The 20689-nt window shown below is 51.2% G+C and overlaps 3 protein-coding genes across 3 annotated transcripts; all 3 read left to right on the top strand.

Moving 5' to 3' along the window:
• Window positions 1–800: 800 nt before the first annotated feature.
• On the top strand, window positions 801–4326 carry N7539_007682 (tetratricopeptide repeat protein; the record flags this gene model as incomplete). Its single annotated transcript, XM_056937283.1, has 5 exons — window positions 801–1153; window positions 1220–2237; window positions 2315–3104; window positions 3168–3386; window positions 3449–4326. 5 exons carry the CDS (start codon window positions 801–803, stop codon window positions 4324–4326), a joined length of 3258 nt encoding a protein of 1085 aa, XP_056788082.1.
• A 10610-nt stretch (window positions 4327–14936) lies between these two features.
• Window positions 14937–17186, top strand: N7539_007681 (DUF2457 domain-containing protein; the record flags this gene model as incomplete). Its single annotated transcript, XM_056937282.1, has 1 exon — window positions 14937–17186. One exon carries the CDS (start codon window positions 14937–14939, stop codon window positions 17184–17186), a length of 2250 nt encoding a protein of 749 aa, XP_056788081.1.
• Window positions 17187–18393: 1207 nt separating this feature from the next.
• Window positions 18394–19485, top strand: sar1 (Arf family GTPase SAR1; the record flags this gene model as incomplete). Its single annotated transcript, XM_056937281.1, has 5 exons — window positions 18394–18451; window positions 18508–18611; window positions 18866–18971; window positions 19052–19351; window positions 19445–19485. 5 exons carry the CDS (start codon window positions 18394–18396, stop codon window positions 19483–19485), a joined length of 609 nt encoding a protein of 202 aa, XP_056788080.1.
• Window positions 19486–20689: the final 1204 nt, after the last annotated feature.

Raw genomic sequence — 20689 nt, 5'->3', positions numbered from 1 at the left:
TCAGTTGGCGGGAGAAGAAGGGGGGGGGAGGGGGAGGGGGAGGTGAGGGTGGAGGAGTGAAGAGAGGAGAGAATCGAGAAGTTGAGAGAGGAGGTTTGGGTTGGGTCGGGTTGGATCAGGGATGGGCGGGATAAGGCAACAGAGGCTTTTTTTTTTTCGGTGGTTTCAGAGTCACGGGGTTCTGGAACGCGAGCTCCGGGAGTGCACTCGGCGTGAACCTCACTAGAGAATGATGAAAAGACACTCAAAAACTACTGCAGCTGGAGACCTTCTCTGGCCAGCTTGTTGAGGTACAGCAGAATCCGCATTTCCCATCGGAGTGCGTGAAAGTGGTCAATCTGTGCTTATCATTTTCTTCTTTGATTCTCACTATCTTAGTTCACCCGACTGAGATCCATCCGCTGGTTCTTGTCAAGTTAGCCGACTCGCCGCGACTGAGTCCTGCTGTGTATGAATAAGCAGGGCCAGCTCGGTTCCAGCTGTGCCTGAATGGGAGGCTGAAACGACCATCGAGGCGAGGTGAACAAGAGTGAGACTTGGTGCCCACACGCTCGACTCGCACGGTCCAGGCCGGGCTCATGCTGGGCTCAGACTGCCTAGTTTTGCATGCGCGTGGCTCATCATTGACAATTTGGGAAGTGGCTCTACAATCTCGAAACACCCCAATTCACCGTGAATCGAGGTTTCAAGTCACCTTACTCCTCTGACAGGGCGCTCCCTGCCTGTCCACTCAACGAGAAGAGAAAGGAACGCCTGCTATTTACTGAGGCTCGCATGGTCTGCCTTGCCGGCCAAGCCTCATGATTATGGCAGAACCATCTCCTGTAGATTATTCGTCTCCCGCGGAGCCAATATACTCATACCCGGATATCGACGAGTCCATACAGTATCCGTGGCGAGAAGACGAGATTGCACCCTCTCAAGCTACTCATCATGTGCCGGCAATTGATCCTCAATTGTATGGAGACTCCTTCGCACAGATGCAATTCGAGGACCCTGGGCAAGTGAATGCCTTTTCCTATGGTACTGGCGAAGAGTCTGACGATGGGCAAGTAGCCCATCAGAGCTACGTCCATGGGATGGACGATGATGACCTCGAGTATGAGCAATCAGATAGTGCAAGTGACAGGTATGAATTCTTCATGGCGATGGAGTGAGCGCAGCTTGTGGTTTTCTTTGCGAAAGATAGTGTCGGTAAATGCTGACTTGTTACTGACAGCGACGAAGATTTTAAGTCTGAAGATGAAGGGTCCGATGACTCTGTCGCGGCCCGCCATCGCCGACGGGGTGGAGGTCGCTTCTCAGGTCGCTATGGCGCTCGCGGCAGGAAAGGTGTCAAACGAGGACCGCGTAAGGCACTGGATCCGGGGCCAGAGTTCAAGATCTTCCATTCAGAGGCGACCTCGGCTTTCATTGATGGCGATTATGATCGGGCCCACGAGTATGTGAATCAGGCGATTCAAATCAACCCCGAAATGTTCCCTGCCCACTCGCTCTTGTCGGAAATCTGGCTGGCGAAAGGTGACAATATGCGCGCTCTGCAGGCGCTTTGGAATGGTGCGCATACTCGACCGAAGGATCCGACCGTTTGGATGAAGGTAGCACGTCTTTTGCTGGACCGTGCAGGTGAAAGTCGGGGGGCCGTGTTGAAGGACGTCATCTACTGCTACAGTCGTATCGTTGAAATTCAACCTGGCAATTACAACGTGCGTTTTCAAAGAGCAGCCCTGTACCGGGAACTCGGTCACAATGGCAGAGCTGCCGCCGAATACGAGCGGATTTTGCACGAAAAGCCCTACAGCACACGAGCCCTGCGATACATCGCCGAGATCTTCATCGATCTCAACGACGTTAATCGGGCACTTGTTTACTGGTCCAGAAGCGTGGAACATTTCCTGACACTGGATCCGGATCGGGTTCGAGACTTCTCGTGGTCTGATATCAACATTTACGCCGAACTCTTTGGATATGTCAACCGGCCAAGAGAGGGGCTTCATCATCTTAAGAATCTCTCCAGATGGATACTTGGTCGGAAAGATGACATTATGTGGGTTGACTTTGAGGATGATGACCGAGAATGGGACTCTCAAGACTCCCCGCGTCGTATCAAAACCGACGGTTACGTGCCCGGCCACTGGCCACGAGACAGCTACGGACTCGGACTGCCACTGGAACTACGCGTGAAGATGGGCATATTCAGACTCAAGATGGGCGACAAGAATTACGGCGAAGCGATGGTGAGTTACTACGTACGGGGTTTGGTGTTAGGTGAGCTGCCATATATTCACGTCAACTAACAAATATCATCCGTCAGCAACACTTAGAGTACCTGAACCCAGATGACATCTCTGAAGGAGCTCGCATATACGACTATGGTGATCTCTTCAGAGAGGTCGCAGATGCTCTGAAAGAGCGCGGATTACTTGAAGAGGCGCTCCGCTTCTATGCACCTATTCAACAAACATCAGGATACGCAGATGTGGGCTTTTTCCTGGCCATGGCCGATTGTTGCATGCAGTTGGGAAAGATCGAGGATGCCGAAAGCTGCTATCTTACTGTTGCGGACCACGATTCGAGCAATATCGAGTCCCGCGCGCAACTTGCCAAGCTCTACGATAGTTTAGGAATGCCCGACCAGGCTTACAAGTATGTGAACGAGGCCGTTCTGCTTAGTCGACAAGAGACCAGAACTCGAAGGAGGAGAAAAGATGCGCGGCTGGAACAGCTGGCTGCTGAATTCAGACGATCTGATCCTGCTGCTCTCAGACCACTTGCACCTAAGCCCATGGCGCAGGCCGAGACTGAGCCGTCCACAGGTCCTGCAAGAGGCAGTCGCTCTGATGACATCAAGTTCCTCTACGCTATGCTGCAGCAGCTGGAGCCCAAAGTCAGAGCGGGGAACCTCGACGCAATTGAAGACTGGCTGGATATTGCGGATGCCTTGGTGCGCGAGTTCCGTTCCAATCGGATCTTCTATCCGATGGCGCGCACAACTGAATTTTCAGGTTACGCGAGCCAAGCATCGCGAAGAAACAATGGGTCAAAGGAGAACGCCTTCTTGGACGAGATGGAGGAAATAGCGGGACGTCTTCAAAAGTCGAGAGGTAATTAAGACCTTTGCCAAGGATGCGGCTTGAATGAGGGCTTAACTAACAGTGAACGCTTAGCTGAGCTTGAGGAAGACGAGCTACTGCAAGGAGCAATTCCGACAGAGTATCACGGCATTTCCTTTGATGTCTGGCTGGATTTGTTTCTTCAATATGCCCTCCGTGTCACTGAACAAGGAGAACCGATGGATGCTTACGAAGCTCTTGAGGGCGCCGCGACTGCCAGTGTGTGGTTCCATGACAAGCGAAAATCCCGAATGATCCATGTCTGCTGGTTCAGTAAGTCTCTTCATTGTACTCGCCGGGCTTCAACACGTTCGAGCAAATCTAACAATCTCCAGCATGTGCACTTCGTGCTCAGGATGAAGAAGCCCTCGCACTCGAAGCTCGATGGTTCGTAAAGGAATATCAGTTCGTCACGGACACATATCGATTGTTCTCCATGCTCAGTCACCTCGCGGGCAACCCGCGAAAATCATTGTTCAACTCTTCTCCAAGTATGAAATTCATGCTCCGGCAGATCAAGGCCATGGACTTTACTCTACCGGACGCGGATGGTAAACCTAAGCCGCCACGACAATCTGTTTGGAGAGAACGCGCAGCTCTGTCTACGAAGGACGAGGATGGGAACAGCGTTCCGGCCTATGAACTTGACATTGCGCTGCTGGTTTTATATGGGCACATCCTGTACTCCGGAAACAGTTTCTATCCCGCTCTGAACTACTTTTTCCGTGCCTACGCTCTGGATGACCAGAACCCTGTGGTGCTACTTTCCATTGCGTTATGCTACATTCATCATTCGCATAAGCGGCAGTGCGAGAACCGTCACTACCTTATTATGCAAGGCCTGTCATTTTTACACGAATATCGCCGTGTGCGTGGAAAGCACGGTGCTGCGCTGCAAGAACTCCAGGAGGTCGAGTTCAATTTTGCGCGCGTCTGGCATGGCCTCAATCTGTCCCATTTGGCTATTGAAGGTTACCAACGAGTACTTCAGTTGGGTGAACAGATTCAGCAGGAAACATCACAGAGAAGTACAGACATGGACAATGACGATGATATCCAGATGATCGGTGTGGAAGAGTCATCGGCCCGTCACGGTCAAGGCTTCGTCGAGGACTTTTCACGGGAGGCTGCATATGCTCTACAATGCCTATATGCTCTTGGAGGCGACGTGTCTACAGCCAAGGACATCACAGAGAAATGGCTTGTCATCTGAAAGCGCATGTCTCTTTTTGTCCATCGTCTTTTGTATAATACAAAATTCCCCCGTCCAGTGGCTCAAACAATTTCATGACCTTCATCTCGTCATTCTCACCAGCAGACGCAACGAGTTGATCTCTCGGGTGAACGTCTTTCTTTGTATTTGGCATCTGATACTTGGTGTTCTCGGTCGTGTGACTGCCAAGAGACGGCATCGGGCGCAACGCGTACGGCCATAGAGAACTAGGATAATGATGGCATCAGGAGGTCTTTCATTCCATTCAGTACTACCCGGCACCGCGCCGGCTCCTCAATAAACTCGGGCTACTCGGCCCTCGCTACAACTTGCCGTGGCCATACCCAGACCCAAGCGGGTGTTCACAGTAGCAGCACTACGATGTCGTTGCCTATTGCCTGGCTGTGGCGCAGACTGCAACAAAATGGGCAGCCATATCATTATCTTCAGGCCACCGAGAAAACAGCACAATCCCAAGATGAGGCTGCAACCCGGGTGTATGTATGCACTCAGCCCCGAAGGCCTTCCATGTACCGAGTTACGCGTCCCACGACCGAATCGGTCCGACTCCCACTCGATGACGGTAGTCTGTTGTAGGGCCAAAGCTTTGGGCGATTGTTTGCCTTTGCTTGTGCTGCCTAATTTATCCCCAAAGCTACCATGATGTCGGTCTAACTTTGGTCTGTAGTCAGAATGCAGCATTGGGTTTGACAGAGTGTTAATACCTTACCATTTGTGCATACTGTCTGTACGCACAGGACTACAGTACGTGGTACGTACTGTATGTATGTCGAGTAAACTGTACGATACTGTATCACGATTGCCTGATTCGAATTGAAACCGCTCAGTCCGCAGTGCGCCCTTGATGAATGTGCATTCTGGGCCGATGCAGGGTCTTGGCAGTCGTTTCACATATTTCGTACTGTACTCCGTAGCGCTGTACAACCTCAGGACAGCGTCTTTGTACAGTCGACTACTCTCAGTAGTATCGACCATCGAGTACTGAATGTGTCTGTCCGGTCATGCTCGCACTCCTCAGTCCTCAACAGAGCGCCAAGAACCTCCCTTTCCTGCACGGTTCGGAAGCGCAAGGATCGACGTGATCGCCCTTGGCATCGTCCATTGCCAATAGTCCTGCTCGAATTCTTGGCGGGCTGAAGACGCCTTGCTTGTCCGAATCCTCATCTCTATATTTGCTTCCTTATTGTGGGGGTCTCATCAGGGGCTGGAAATAGGAGGGGATAGGGAATGTCAAGGTTGGCAGTATGACTTTAGTCAGTGACTCAGGGCAGTCACTGCAGTATACCTGTTTGTCCGCCATTGAGGAGCAGTAGTAATGGACTTTCTTGCTCGCTCGCTCTCGCTCTCGCTCTTGATCTCTCACTGTACGGCAGGGATGGGCCGAGATGCATACTGTATTCGAACACGTCTTCTCGCACACGAGACGATGAAGTGGCATTGCATCACCGCTGTGCTGTATGTCTCGATGATCTTTTCACATTGTTTTGTTTCCCTTGTCCATGACGATGGCCACCGTCGCTCGTGTATCCGAGTGGGTTGCTTGTATGTTGCACTTGTTCTGCTGGCAACCTGCCACAGTATAGAATGTACTGATGATACTGCACAATTCTCACTGCCTGGTCGCGAGGATTGTTGCGGTCGCGTATGAACAGGCTTGGCAGAATGAGGATCTCGCAGTAAGGACTGCCAAGCCTATTCTCGATGGAATGTTGACAGCGGGCAAGTGCAGTCACCCATATCCGGGAGTCCGAGGTGGTGATTGAATTGGTGACTGAGGTGTTCTGGAGTATCGACTATTGAGTATCAAGGGCATTTGACAAATCTTTGCTTGTCCACGCCAGGACTTGCTGTAGCCGGGGGAGATCACTTTCGATCTAATTCCCATCTGAGGACCGGACGTTGATGATGGGCAGAAGCTAAGAATCAGGGACTTTTCAAAGAAGCTTGTCTATGATATTGGACCGGTAGTCAGCTGGGATAGATTGGCACGTGTCAAGGCCTTTAATCAAGTGAGTGACGCACACGCATTGTTTTGTGATCAGACATTTCACGTGGTGGATCTCCGTAGCCTCTTGACATTGATTGTTCGGCGCCGTGTTTAATATCTTGGGTTAGCATACAAAGACAATGGATTGTCTGATATCTGCCAATTAAAGAGACAACCAAGGGACAACCAGGGAACAAAACATTGGTATAATAGGTTGTGTATGCGCTGCTACCAACCGGTAAATCAACAGTCGGAAGAACAATAGAAGATATCGACCTCTGCACGCCCGCCTGCATCAACAAGGACGAGACTGGAGAACTTCCACCGGCGTTTAAACTTCCCGCAGATGTAATGTGGACGTGAATAGAGAACACAAAATCTTGTCTTTCCTGCTTGCCATTCCAGAGAGAATCAACTGAGAACTCACCCGATATCGCTTCGACAACGTCACAAAGAGGGGGGGGGGGGTTGTCCCACCCGTCCGTCTCTCTCTCCTAGCGGGATAGCCGCTCGAAACCCAAAATGGCTTTCCATCCTCTACACGTCCGCAGCGGCCGTGACTTGACTACCTCTTTGGGAGGATCGTGCAAGGAGACACGGATATGCGAAGCAACCCCGTTATCAACCAGAGAGGGAGAGATTCCAAAAGCTAATCTTGGGGGGGGGGGGGGGGGGGGGGTTCCCCATCGGGATTTGATGGTTGTTGTTGAGAGTGAGGAGTACTTCCATCTCGCGTCAGTAGCGCTAGAGAGGTCAGAAGCTAAATACACCCGAGTCCGTCCGGAGTCCTTGTGACAGTAGTAGTAGAAGTAGTAGTAGTAGTAGTAGTAGTAGTAGTAGTAGTAGTAGTAGTAGTAGTAGTAGTAGTAGTAGTAGTAGTAGTAGTAGTAGTAGTAGTAGTGTCAAGTTGTCAACAGACATCACCAGGGCTGCAACACAACCTGACGTAAAGACCAAGCCAGCACTCGGATCGCTCACGATTGCCAGCTCCCGTGTCCTTTTGTTACCCCGAACTTTTGCTCGTGCGTCCGTGTGCAGTTGCGCTGTGCATTCTCGGGCGCTAGTCGTTACTGAGTCGGTAGGAAATGCCCATCGCGAGGGTGTTCTTCTTCCACCCGATTCGTGCCGGTCCCTTTCACACTAGTTGGATGCACTTCATCCTGCGAGTCCACGACAGCCCACGGACATTCTCCAGTCTCCACTTACCCCAGTGGTGCTCCGGTCAAGGGGATCGATGTCCCTGTCGATTGTTGAATGTAGTCATGCAAAATTTGTGGGAACGTACAATCACCATTTTGAGATGAGCTAGACTGACAGTCGCCATACTACGTGTGTGGTGTGCAGTGTGCACTGTGTCAGTGTGTAGTATCTTGACTGTTTCTACCAATACGCATTGTAGAGTGCTAGCAGTCAGTACGGTAGATCAACCAAGCATGGGGTCATGTACTGCATATTCACCATCTCATTCACAGTTCACCGTTAAATCCTCTTGTTCTTCCCATTGTCGAATAAGAAAATGGGTGTATCAAAGGTAGCACTCGTATACTATCTCTTGGCCCACCGGGGTTCCGGACTAAGGTAGAGGGACCTTCTCAGCTAGTCAGCCACATTAATTGTCGTCCGCTCATTCTGAGGATATATTCGACCATTTCGTGGGCAGCAAACGCAATCAAACCAGGGGGGCTTTAAAGATCCCCCCCCCCCCATCTGCGATCATCGAGCATCTCTTCCCAAAGAGTCTATCCCGCTGCACCGAGAGAACCGAAGCAACTCCAGTTTTTAAACTGCCTTGTCTGGTGCCACGCGCGCAAAGCTGGCCCGCTTTAAGCCGTCTTGGTTTGGAGACAGTCTCTTGGCCGCTCGATGGACGTCACACCCTGGACGGTCATTTCGTAAAGATCAGAAAGTGACTGTGACTACGACCGAATTGACTATATGTTGTTGCACCGTAGCAGGATTTGATCGGGAATTAATCGAGGCAGTGAGTCCGCAGTGAAATAATGATAGTGATGGGTGGTTGTAGTGCCGTACTGAATCGCCAAATGAGACGGAATCCATCATGTATCATGATGCAACCCTCGGAGGATCCCAGCAGGAATGTGCTGATTATTATTCCACCCAATTTGCAAAAGGGCCGTATCAGACTCGGATCCAAATATGACAGGAGGGTTTGTGTTTTGCCATCAAACTTTGCCCATTTAGATCGACACCAAAGTGGTGTGGTGGCGGCCACAGTCATTCGGGGATGTCATAACACTGCCTTAACAAGTAGTGCGGGATGGCGACTAACATATGTACTTACCATATGTATAGTATTTAGTATTTAATATTTACTGCTTTGTTTTTTTCCTACGGCCCCCTCCTGTCATGGTATGCGCAGGATATGCCAAACTCGGGGCACTTGCCACTTTCACCGCGTATGGCGCTCCCGGACTCCCTCCGTCCCAGTTGGGGCTGGGGGCTGAGAGAGTCGGGGGTCTGAGGGCTGAGACCTTGGAAGGCTGAAGGCGTAGGGTATGGTGATCATGGTGGAGGGTCGCCCACGGCTACCGTGGAAGTTGGCCGTCATCTAGAGTATGTACGTTTATGTGAGCACTCGATGTAGAGACCACGATCGAATGGCTCAAGTTCGATCACTCTGCCCGGCTTGAGTTTCGCCGAGTCATAGAGGTATTGTACATCCAGCGAGCAGCATTATAGTTAGGAAAAGACGATCAATGTTCTACCGCCTGCTAGATGTATTCGGTAAATTTTCGACATGATTGTCGTGTTTCTCTCTGCACGCAGGGGTAGACGTTGATGAAAGTGTGAGCTGCCGCGGGATCTCAGGGTCGTTGGCCGGTGGATGGCTTCGCGGGCAGTGTAAACTTGTAGAGAAGGTATAGAACGCCTCCTCAGACGCATGTCCGTTTGATCCGAATGAGACGAGGCACGCGACCTGTGCCGGCCAGCTCTCCTCCGAAATTCGCTTGTCATTGTGTTTTCTCACATGAGTTTCCAGCGTCTTGCGTAGAGATCGCATGGAGCTTTCAATTGGTGGTACCTTCCCTTCATTGGAGAAGCTCTCTTGTCCACCGCCACATTCACATCTCACTTCTGGTGCAACCTGAACTACTCGATATTCGATACCAAAATCTACCTATCTCGAAAGCCCCCATTACCCACAGAGAGGAGTATCCTTCTGGTACCCATCCAGTCCATTCAACGCAGCCACTCACGACATGCCCACTGCGCGCAGTGCTCACGGATCGCGCAGATGATCGCCTGCACGGCCCGTGTACACGATGACAAGCTTCACCAGCATTCTGAACGCGACCGAGGGCTTGCTCGTGCCTTTCGGCTCACGGACAAGATCTGTCAAGGGCCACTCATGGTATACGGTGCGCACTGCACACAAGGATCATGCCTGTTCATGACGCCGAACAGGGACGGCGTGTGGGGGTGAACCCCTTGGGATTCGCGAAGCTTGTCAAGGAAGCTAAGGCTAACATCATGCTCAAAATGTGTTCGACTCGATGGAAATGGGCATGGAAACCCGGCTGTGGCACTTTTGATCGAGTCCAATTGATGATCTGTATGCACTATGTACCAGTGAGTTTCATTTAGTTCACGCTTGGTGCATTCGAAGCTTGCAAGGAACCAAGATCGAGCGCCACATTATTGTTGACCAAGTCCACATCATATGTCGTTCTTGGGTTCTTCATCTCATGCCACATGCTTCAGCTTCGTGTCCGTCAACGTAATCATCCTCCCATACTTCCTATTCGGTTTGCATGTGATTTCCTCCGTGCTAGCTGCCCAATTGACAGAATCACTTCCTCGTTGCAAATACATACGAGCGCAGTCCGCCCGGCGGCTGACCGCTCCTTCGGCGCCCCAGTGGGCGTGTCCCTCATCGGCCGGTCATCTCGTTGTGAGATCTGACGATTGGTGGGCAGTCGAGTGATCCAATTCTCTGAGCGAGGCGCCGAGTGACTCAACTTGGGCGCCATGATCCAGCGTTTGCCTGGCTCGTCGACCTTGTGTTGAGACGATACCCGAGAGACCAAGAGACGGTGAAAAAAGAAAAAAAGAAAAAGAGAACAAGGCAGTAGTCATTAGATCCAAGCTCACATCCGCTCCACCTGCGCCGCGTGTTATGGACAACCACAACCCTCCGGCAAACAGGGCGTGATCCGATCAGGAATGCCTGTTGTCCGGCTAGGGATGCCGTGGTTGATTTGGAGCCCACAATGCCTCCAAAAGGATTGAAAAACGGGGCAACTTTAGATCTTGACCCCGCGACGCGACCGGCGGGTGGATCAGCCAGGATCACATTGAACCTGTTCGTTTCGCGATCTCTGCACGGCACGAGGCGTCGCGAAGACTTGGCCGTGGTGGATGACGACGCACTTTGGGGGAGAGTGCTCGATCACCTGAATGCTGCCCGCAGGAGCCAATAGCTGATGTGAACTCGTTGATTGAAGAAGAATACAAGCCGCTCATCTGCCGTCCATTGGGCTGAAATGAGGAATGAGGTTCAAGAGATCACAGTAAGAGTAGTTGCCGCCATGCTTGGCATGGTTTTGCATTTGCCAAACTGGAATGCAAGATAGGGAACCACATATCCGAGTGTGTAACAGTGTTTAACGGTATTCTCTATACTTCATAGTCTAAGTCTATACGGTACTTGCAAGGCTACCTGCCATGTGTCCCGATGAACTCGGATCATTCGGTATTATCAATATAGATCAAGATGCATCGACGATCTTCGCAGATCGATTGGGGGCCAACGCCCGGACGTGTACCTGTTTTTGTTGACTTCAAGTCTTGATCTGGTCGTGCTGCACAGAACAGAAAGAAGAACGCCAAGAAATGAAGTGCATGACCGGGACGATCATGGTGTTCAAGGTTGATCCTGGACCACTGTTGTGCTGAAACTCATCAAACTCGAAGCCGCTTGTATCTAAGTGATCATATCCGTGTCGTTCGGACGAGGGAACACATACTCACTTTTGATATTGGACGACCAGTTAGGTTCCGAACACAGGAGAATCTTCCGTAGATTTTCTGCAATTGTTGGTTGTACAGGCATTGCTACTCGGGTGGACATTTACAATGGAATATGCCACGGTTGACTTTGCGCTCAATAGGACGTGTATTATCATCTATCAGCTTGGTTGAGTACTAGTTGGACTCAATGGAAGGGCTACTTTATGTATCTTAGATCAGGAGTACAGTACGTTTTAAATCTCACCTCCTGTTTCGCATCGTCTGTCTCGAGTCGGTCACAGCGCAAAATCACACCGAACACCCGATCCGGGCCTCGCAAGTTGGGAAAGAATTATCTGGTTTATCTCGTCTCGAGAGAAACGACCTCACCGACCAAGCCATCCCCATTTTTGACCTCGTGCTTCAAATTGTCATTCACCGCGAGGAGACGGGCCACCGGGTGTAACTTACGTCAGAGGGTATCCGCTTCGGGCAGGAAGACGGTATCAATCTCATGACAAGTCTACACTCTACAGTACAAGTCATCATCACCACGCGGCACGCAGTGCCAAAGTGAGTAAGAGCGACCTTACGCTTGATTAGGGTATGACGGTTGCTACAAGGACAGCATCTATGGTACCTATTATGGCACATCCTTTGAGTCTTTGGCAGTAACACTATCTTCGCGTCGACCCTGCATCGATGACCGCATGGAATACGTAAACTAGGGTGTCCTTAGGTTGTCCACTATGTACGTCGCGTTGCAGCTCGAAGCGCGCAGAGCGCGTTTACAGTCACGGCTCCAATCCGATCCCCCGTCCTGGGTTTACGTGATTTAAGTTTATACCAATGCATAAGAAATTCTATCGTGCCCATCGAGTTGCCAGAAAGCATCAGGGATGGTATCTTAGGCGCAGTAAGGTCTCGGAAGGACTTGATGATGAGGATGTACCTTTCTCATAGGCAAGTACCTCTTACTCTTCGTACAGGCCCTCTGAGTCTGATGACTGCACCAAAACCTGAACATTGAAATAAAGATGACTTTTGCGGTGGAGAAAAGCCCGGTGAACTCGGTGCTTGGTGAGGTGGTCGGTGTGGAACAGTTCCACTGCATCCAGAGGGCTAGGGTTGACGATCCACCATCTCTCTCGCACTGCCAGTCTGGCAGACTGGCAGTCAGGTCTCACGTCGTCAACCAGGAAAACTGGCGATGTTGCAACTTGCCAGAAGAGTTCAGGTACAGAACACCCTATCCGTTTTGGGGGCAGCTTACCGAGCCCAGCCTGCCCAGGACGGGATGATTACGGAACAATACCGCAGATCGGCACCGTGGTGGATTGAAGTGACGTCGGATGACGGTACGGGTACGGCCGTCCCTCGTGGCTTTGCCAGATGCCAAACCCCTACGAAGAAATTCTCCTGCGGAATTCTCATGGCTGGGTGTCCCACCTCTGGACAAAAGGGACATTCCTCGCGGACGGTGATTTCAGTGCGAACAACGTGGTCGTTGGAATGCGGGACAACAATCCTGATCGATCGTGGCATCTACCGTGCAATGTTATTCTGTAGAGATCCCTCGGGATCACAGAATGTTCCCATGGTGAAGTGTTCAGCAACTACGTGTTTCCACTTTCCAGATGTTAATTCTCGATGTTCGGTCTGGCATCTGCTCAAAGCGGTACCGAAGATTCAATCATTACTCGAAAAGTCCAGGGTGCTAGTTCCTGAATCACCGGTCTACATACTATACTGTATGTGATTATGTATTATGAGGGTATTTATACGATATTACCAGATTTTGTCGGTCATGGGAATCAATGTCTTTTTACCTGAGGAAATTGATCGTATTTTCCAACCGAGCCCTGCTATTTTTTGTGGGTGAGGGAACTTAGAGCCAATATTGTGCCTGGAAAGGGCATAGCCGGGTTCGCACGGCGCAGTAAATGCCTCATAGTCCAGCGGCAGCAATTCCCCATTCACACACACGATCATCGCACCGAAGGAGGTTAGTCCAGTGGCTTATGTGCCTCAGGCTGCTCCATACCACTGCAAAGCGACGGTTTATTAACACATCGCTCCACCCGACCCGTTTGAATCATGGTAAGAATTAGTAAATGAAACTTAGATCCCCTCGAATGGCACAAACCCGGCATGGCACTGCAATAATAAACCGGCTACTCACGACGATTCAATTATTCGTCTAGAGTTTATCGACGGATACAAGTTCAAGACCGTTCACCCACCGAAACAAAGGTATTCAGGAGAGCGCCCGGTTAGCGTAGATCCGAATCAAAGACAAAGCATGTTGTTGGAACTGGGCCTGGCAGACAGTACATCACTACATCCTCCCAGAGCATCAGCCAAATACATACCCAAGCCTCAGATGAAATTTGTAGGGCGCAGGAACCGTTCATTTTCCCCCATAGAGAATCCACAACTCGCGAGATGCAGACTATCCCTGCATGGTGCAGCAAGTCACTGCTAATTCAAGCCAGTGGATGGGGTGTGGGGGCGTGCATGAGAAGTGCATTGCAGGGCCTCCTGAATAGGACTAGTGCTAATCTCACAGAGAAGAGGATGGGGTTGCGAATGGGTGTACTCCCTGACTCAGTAGTAGTACTACTAAGTTACTAACTGTATTTCCGAGTGGGGCTCCGGAAAAAATGAGAAAGTGTGTGAAATCAATGGGGAAAAAAGAAATTAATCGGAAAATTCTGGCTTGAGAAAAGATTTTTCTTTCCCTCATTTAGTCCTCCCGGGTCCATTTTTGCGTGGGACCAGTCCTGATGCGGCCAAGCCGATGCGCCCGGTATGGTCACTGTATGGTTTATCCCGGATAGCCATGACGGCCACCGTCAGGGAGGAACTTTCAAATGTCCCATGTCACCCATAATGGACTCAGGTACTGGAACACTCCACCAGGGCCGTTATATACCGTTTCACTCAGGTTTGGCAATGTCCATTTGTCCAGTAATTGATTACCGTCCTTGACAGGCCTCCCACCAAAATGCCCCTCTGATGACCAGCTACGTCCGTGACTAGTAGTACTTCGAGGGCGACCTACTACTAGTACCACTGTATCTATACCCTCTTTCTCTCATCCTGCTCCTCATCCTCTTTTACAAATTCTCCCTCTCCACTCCATATAACATCGTCTCGTTCGAGTCATCGCCGCTGCCCTCTTGTCTCCCAACGGCACACCTCTACTGCATCTCAGAGGCCCTGTCCCTGTTGGAAGGCTTGGCACTGAAGGCAGAGAGGCTCTCGTGTGGCGGTTCGAGTGAAGTGGCTATTCTGAGAGACAATTATCGCTCTTGGCGACTGGCCCCATTCTCCTTGATTGTGCAACTTGGTCCTGATTTGAAGATGATCCCTTCCATATCATAGCCGTTGTCCTTCTTGGGGACTCTAGCTCTGCCCTCTGGGTTGTTCGATACTGGTCAATTCCATCAGTATCGAGAGAGCATTGCCGCTGAACTAACGGTTGACTTTTTGACATTGGATCATCATCTTCCATTCTCGCCACGACTGTCAACTTTCGATTCAGAATTTCCCAAGTTGGACTTGACCCAATTTTCAAATGGCACAACCCCGTGGGGATACTCCCTTTTCGTTTCACAACTTGATCAAGATGCTGGTGGCGCCCAATCCCTCGATGCCTGCGCACGGCGATGCGGATTTGGTCGAAGATATGGATGAACCGCCTGAACCGCGTCCCATGCCGGCCGACGCATCCCCGAATTATAACAATCAATCAGCCACCGTGCAGCCATCGATGTCGCATCCTAAGGAAGCCACATCGCTTCTCACTCGCGCCCTCAAGAGTAGCCCGGAAACCTCCCCTACGGAGCGATACTCAACCTTCCATGAATCCGCCTACACCTATCGTTCTTACCCTCACAGCAACATCAGTGGAATATCAACCGCGGAGCTCACCAGCGATGGTGGCTTGACCAGCCCGTCCCTGTCTAATACCCCAAGCCCGCCCTTGCCACCGCAGATGATGGGAAACACCGCACCTATGAATGGCAAGAGAAATACTAGCACCAGGATCACCATCGCCAGTGGCGACGAACCCACCGTTGAAGCCAATCTGGGTCGCAAGCGATGCATCAGTTTCGCCTGCGGTCGCCAAGGCAAGACTACCCATCCGCAAAAGTCGACCTCGCCAACCAACATACCGTCCCAGTCAAATCAGGAGACACCCGAGCCTCCGAAGCGGAAGACCACTCTCACCTTCGCCTGCGCCGAGTACAAGTCCTCGCCTGCCCGTGAGCGATCGCAGACTCAGAAGCTTTCATTCCGACCCCGCTGCCGTGGTTCTCCTGCCCCCGTCGCTCGTAAGCCTGCTCCGGAGCAGAAGCCTCAACCTCAGATCGACCGACAGCCTGAAAAGGAGAACAAGGCCGTCACCACGATGCATCCTCAGGCTGTGACTCCAAGAGGGCTGGGTAAGTTTGAAGAGTCTGAAGCTACCCGGTTCCATGAGTTTGCCAGCTCGGTCGAAGAGGACGATGAGTGGGTGACCAAGTCAACCGACTATCCTCCCCAGAAGATTACCCTCAACGATTGTATGAAGAAGGAGATTGCAATCCGCCAGCTCGGACAAGAGGCTGAGCAGGAGGCCCTAGACGAAGAGGATGATGAGGATGACGAGGACGAGGATGACGAAGATGAAGATGAAGAGGATGATGATGACGACGACGACGGAGAAGACACCGAAGCACTGGCCGATGACGACTCGACTGTGCACTATTTTGACGACGACGGGAACGAATCTGATAATGAGGCAGGGTTCGCCGACTCTGATGACAGCGATGATGGTGGCTCGGAGTATCAATTTTGGGCACCATCAGCCATCATGCCCGAGATCAGCAGCCAGCCTCTTGATTGTTTCCCTCCGACTATGGAACGTCGTGCCTCGAACACGTCTATCGACTCATTGACTGACAATCATCATCCGAAGTGGTTGCCTGCCCCTGTCCGAAAGACCAGCCATCGTACGTCCAAGGCGCGTAAAATCATGCGACCTGGGACTCCAACCCTACCAGATGGCACTGACTTTGTCTGTGGTACCCTTGACGAGGATCGCCCAATGGAGGCTGCGTACAAGTCCTGCTTGGAGCAAAGACGACTTTCAAAACAGATCTTGATTCCTCAGGACATCGACCCCAGCTTTCCCACGAGCGATCCTGAAGATGACGATGACGACGAGGATCTGGAAGACGTCTCGCATGGCGAATATGATCTCTTCGTGCTCGAGCCTTCTCGTGGGCGCACAGAGGATTCCTCTCGCAAACCTTCGCCCCGACACTCGCCGAAGCGGATGATGTCCCCTCCACCTCGTCGTGCGGGTCGAACATCTCCCAAGCGCCTCAAGTCTCCTCCGCCACGATCCCGTGCCTGCCGTGCCAAATCGCCATCGCCTTGCAAGCGTACAGACTCCTCCGATGAGATGCCTGTCCTCGAATCGTCTTCTCCCCAAGGGCTCAACATCAGTCACTTGGTTCAGCGTCCTCACTTGGCACGCACCAAGTCTCTTCCACGTACGCCCAACCCTTTCTTCACTCGCCTCGAGCAGTCACGTCCGTGGCACAGCATTGCCGTCTTGTCTGAATCTCCTGAGCTTGAGCGCTCGCGCCCACGCGAGCTCCACACACGTGGACCTATCGACATTGTCGAGGGGCTTGAACAGAAGCGCCAGAAACGCAAGGAGAAGTACTGGCGTCAGCACTGTCGTAAAGCTGCCAAAGAACAACTGAGCCGGCGACCTATTCCTGGAAAAGGAGCCGAGAGGATGAAGGAACTTGGTCTCGAAGTTGCTGAGAGATGCCGAGCTTACGGCGTCGCCCAAGACACTCAACTTGTTCTTTCGGTCTAGTCTGCGTCGACATTTTCGTGACCTGCCCATGGGCGTCTCCTATCGCCAGAAGCTTGCCCGCTCTATGACTCCATCCTCTGAAAAGCTTCTCCCTCGCTTTGTGCATATTGCTCAAATACCTACACCATTTCTATTCTTCCCTCTGAGTGAGACTCACAACCCTCCCCACAATTCTCTTGGGGTACCTTCCATTGTCACATACCTCATTTTAAATCGCTTCACAACTGGCCGTTTGACCGCAGCCTTCCTTATCGGGTTGAAACTGGTTTCTTCCGAGGATTGTTCGCAACAGCCAACAGCTACCCACTTAGTTTCCTTTCCCACGATACCCACTTCTATTCCTTTGCTGGGACAAGAACAAATTGATTTTTACATCCCCTATCCCCTTTTAGTCTTACTTCCTCACCCTCTTCCTTCAATTCTTCGCCCTTATACACCTTCTAGTGAAAACACTTATTGCTTCCACCCTTTTGCACCGGAGGTTGCTTTTCCTATTTGCTTTTGCATAGTTTTGGTGCGAATACCCTTTGGACTACATTTGCTACATCATCGGTTGAAGACTTCCTCTATCGTCGAACGATGTCGTTGATCCTTAAGTCCTGGCGCTTTTGCTCGCATTATCAGAGTTGAGAGTTTGCGAATGCATTCTTTAAAAAATGCATCTTTTGAAACTCATACAATTAGCTGCTCCATTCAGAGTATATTTTTGGCTCAAAGAAGCGCAATAGCAAAATGACTTCAGCTCGCATGCATAATGCAATAGGAAACGTTGCCTTGGAAGTAAACAAATGACTTTGTAATCCGAGATCGAGGTGACTGCCCATGTCGTCAAGTACGCCACTATCGACTCCTTGGGGCCTCAGGCACCCTAGCCTCTGGTTGGTCCCGAGCCCCAACACCAACCTGTCCTGTCGACCTTGCCTCTTTTTCTCCCCCGCCTCTTCAACCGCTCGACGCCTGCCTCTCACCTAGGTATTGACTGCTTCAACGACCTTTTCACCAAAGAGCATTACCTCCGTCATGTGGATCGTCAACTGGTGTAAGTCATCCGTCCGAGTCCCATAATCTGGCCCATTCCGTCAGCCCGCTCCGGAGAGAGACCCAAAACAATGGAGTCGCCCGTAAACGGGCAAGCTCTGCCCATCTTGCGGTGACATGCGCGGATCTGGGAAGCAAGCTCGTGTCGCGAGCCCCAAGTACTCAAGCCATGGTTCTGGCTGGGCAGAATCCGTTGCGGGACCTTGGATACCTGCCTAGTCTCGTTTGTTGGTAAGAGTGCTCTAGCTGATCAACTGCTCTTCTTCTCTTTCGCTCGAAACAGTCTACGATATTCTGGCTTCGCTTGGCCTCCTGAACAAGCACGCCAAGCTTCTTTTCCTCGGTCTCGACAATGCCGGCAAGACCACCCTGCTGCACATGCTGAAGGTGAGTTCTGAGTGGATATCGGGCGTTGAAAGATGAGGATGTTTTGCGAGCGAGGAGCCAAGGGGATCACGAAGCATTATCCTGCAGTCTACGACCCAGCCATGGTGAAGCTTCCCGCAGTCATTTTTGAGGCAGGAGGATGGATCTTTGGGGGCAATTGGAAGAGACTGGGATTTTACGAAGAAGAAATAGATGGACACGAAATGGTCTGCCGTTTCACACTCAGGCTAACATGAAGCATTGTGCTTCAATAGAATGACCGTGTGGCTGTGCTATCGCCCACTGCCCACCCTACCTCTGAAGAGTTGGCCATTGGCAACAACCGCTTCACCACCTTCGATCTTGGTGGTCACCAGCAGGGTGAGATTGCGACGCCCCGTGAAGACGAAATGGAAAAGAGCCACGTGATTAACAATGAGCTTGTCTTTCCCCTTCTCTAGCCCGTCGTTTGTGGAAGGATTACTTCCCCGAGGTCAGCGGCATTGTGTTCCTTGTCGATGCCAAGGACTACGAGCGTTTCCCCGAGTCCAAGGCTGAGCTCGATGCTCTCCTCGCCATGGAGGACCTCGCCAAGGTTCCTTTCCTCGTTCTCGGAAACAAGATCGATCATCCCGACGCCGTATCGGAGGATGAGCTGCGACACCAGCTCGGTCTGTATCAGACCACCGGCAAGGGCAAGGTTCCTCTCGAGGGTATCCGGCCCATTGAGCTGTTCATGTGCAGTGTTGTGATGCGACAGGGTGAGATTTCCCCCTTTCGGTTTCAGCATGAAGCCCGCATCATGTTTCCCAGTTGCACTAAGTTATATGCTAATCATTGATTCTACCATGCAGGATACGGCGAGGGTATCCGCTGGCTGTCTCAATATGTCTAAAGCCGTCACGAGACCAGTCAAAATGATCCGCGCCAGGAGTTGCTTGAATCGATTCCCTTACACAGCCACATTGTCCGCGCTCATTACCAAGATGCCCTCAACTTCGTCGACTCGGTACGGCTCTCCCTGGCTTGGCAATTCCGCACTCGTCCCCAAACACTCTCACTTCCACACTTAATTCAATGAACCACTTTTCCCGGATCCCGTCAGCAATGATGCCAACCATTCACATGGTGCATCGGCAACACTGGGCAAGAAAGTTCAGCTTCTCCGCCAACTGTCAAGTCTCCGGCCCGACTGGCGTATAGAAAAGGGAGAAATAGAAACCAATCATTGGAAACCCCCTACCATACCCCCCCCTTGGCTTTTGACTGCCGAATCTCCCTCCTCTCCGACATCTATCTTGTGCAATTACTCGCGCTCTCTTTCTTCTGGTTCCCACTCACGTGTTGTCAAGCCCCCAAGTGTTATCTACAAGTCTTTTTTTTAGCCCCCATTATGCCGATGATATAATCACATTGATGCTTTACAACAAGAGATAGAATCGCTTCACACCCATCGATCAACCCATCTTTCCAAGTTATCTTTTGAAGAAACGTTTCGTCCGCCGAGAATTCAATAGGATCGACTATGCCGCGTCCCTTTAAAGATAGAAAAGTGTGAGTGACTTGTAGTGACGGGAGTCACTCACCGGATCCTTCACGACCGAGGATATCCACCTGGATCTGACTACACGTCGGCGAGATATGGGATCATACGAAATGGACTAGAACAGCGCTGTGAGCTCACTGCGACCTATGTCGGCACAGAACTGTATGCTACGAAGCGTTTGGCAGAATACGGGCCATAGTCGACGGGAGAACTTCCGCGAGACTACACATCGACTACTGGACTTCCCCCGAGATTGACACATAGGTCATAAACGAACATATGCAATTCATTGAAAACTGCAGGGGACAACAAGAGGACCAACACGACCGATAAATCAAAGATAACAGAAAGCCCAAGGGAGATATGGAGAGGGAAAAACAGAAAAGGAAAAGAAAAAGTGTGTTTGAGATAGACCTGAATTCCTAGACCTCTTCGCCACGTGCATATGCCAGGGCTTTTCATTGCTCATGATGAGTGCAGAAATGATCGACAATAACAGGGGAGGAGATAAAGTCACCTTGGGCGATCTGCAAGAGTTCGAGGAAAGGAAAAA

This window comes from Penicillium diatomitis (assembly GCF_028827545.1).
Source record: "Penicillium diatomitis strain IBT 30728 chromosome Unknown utg000010l_segment0_segment0, whole genome shotgun sequence".
NCBI classification, from domain to species: domain Eukaryota; kingdom Fungi; phylum Ascomycota; class Eurotiomycetes; order Eurotiales; family Aspergillaceae; genus Penicillium; species Penicillium diatomitis.
This window is presented reverse-complemented; position numbering and strand designations above follow the sequence as displayed.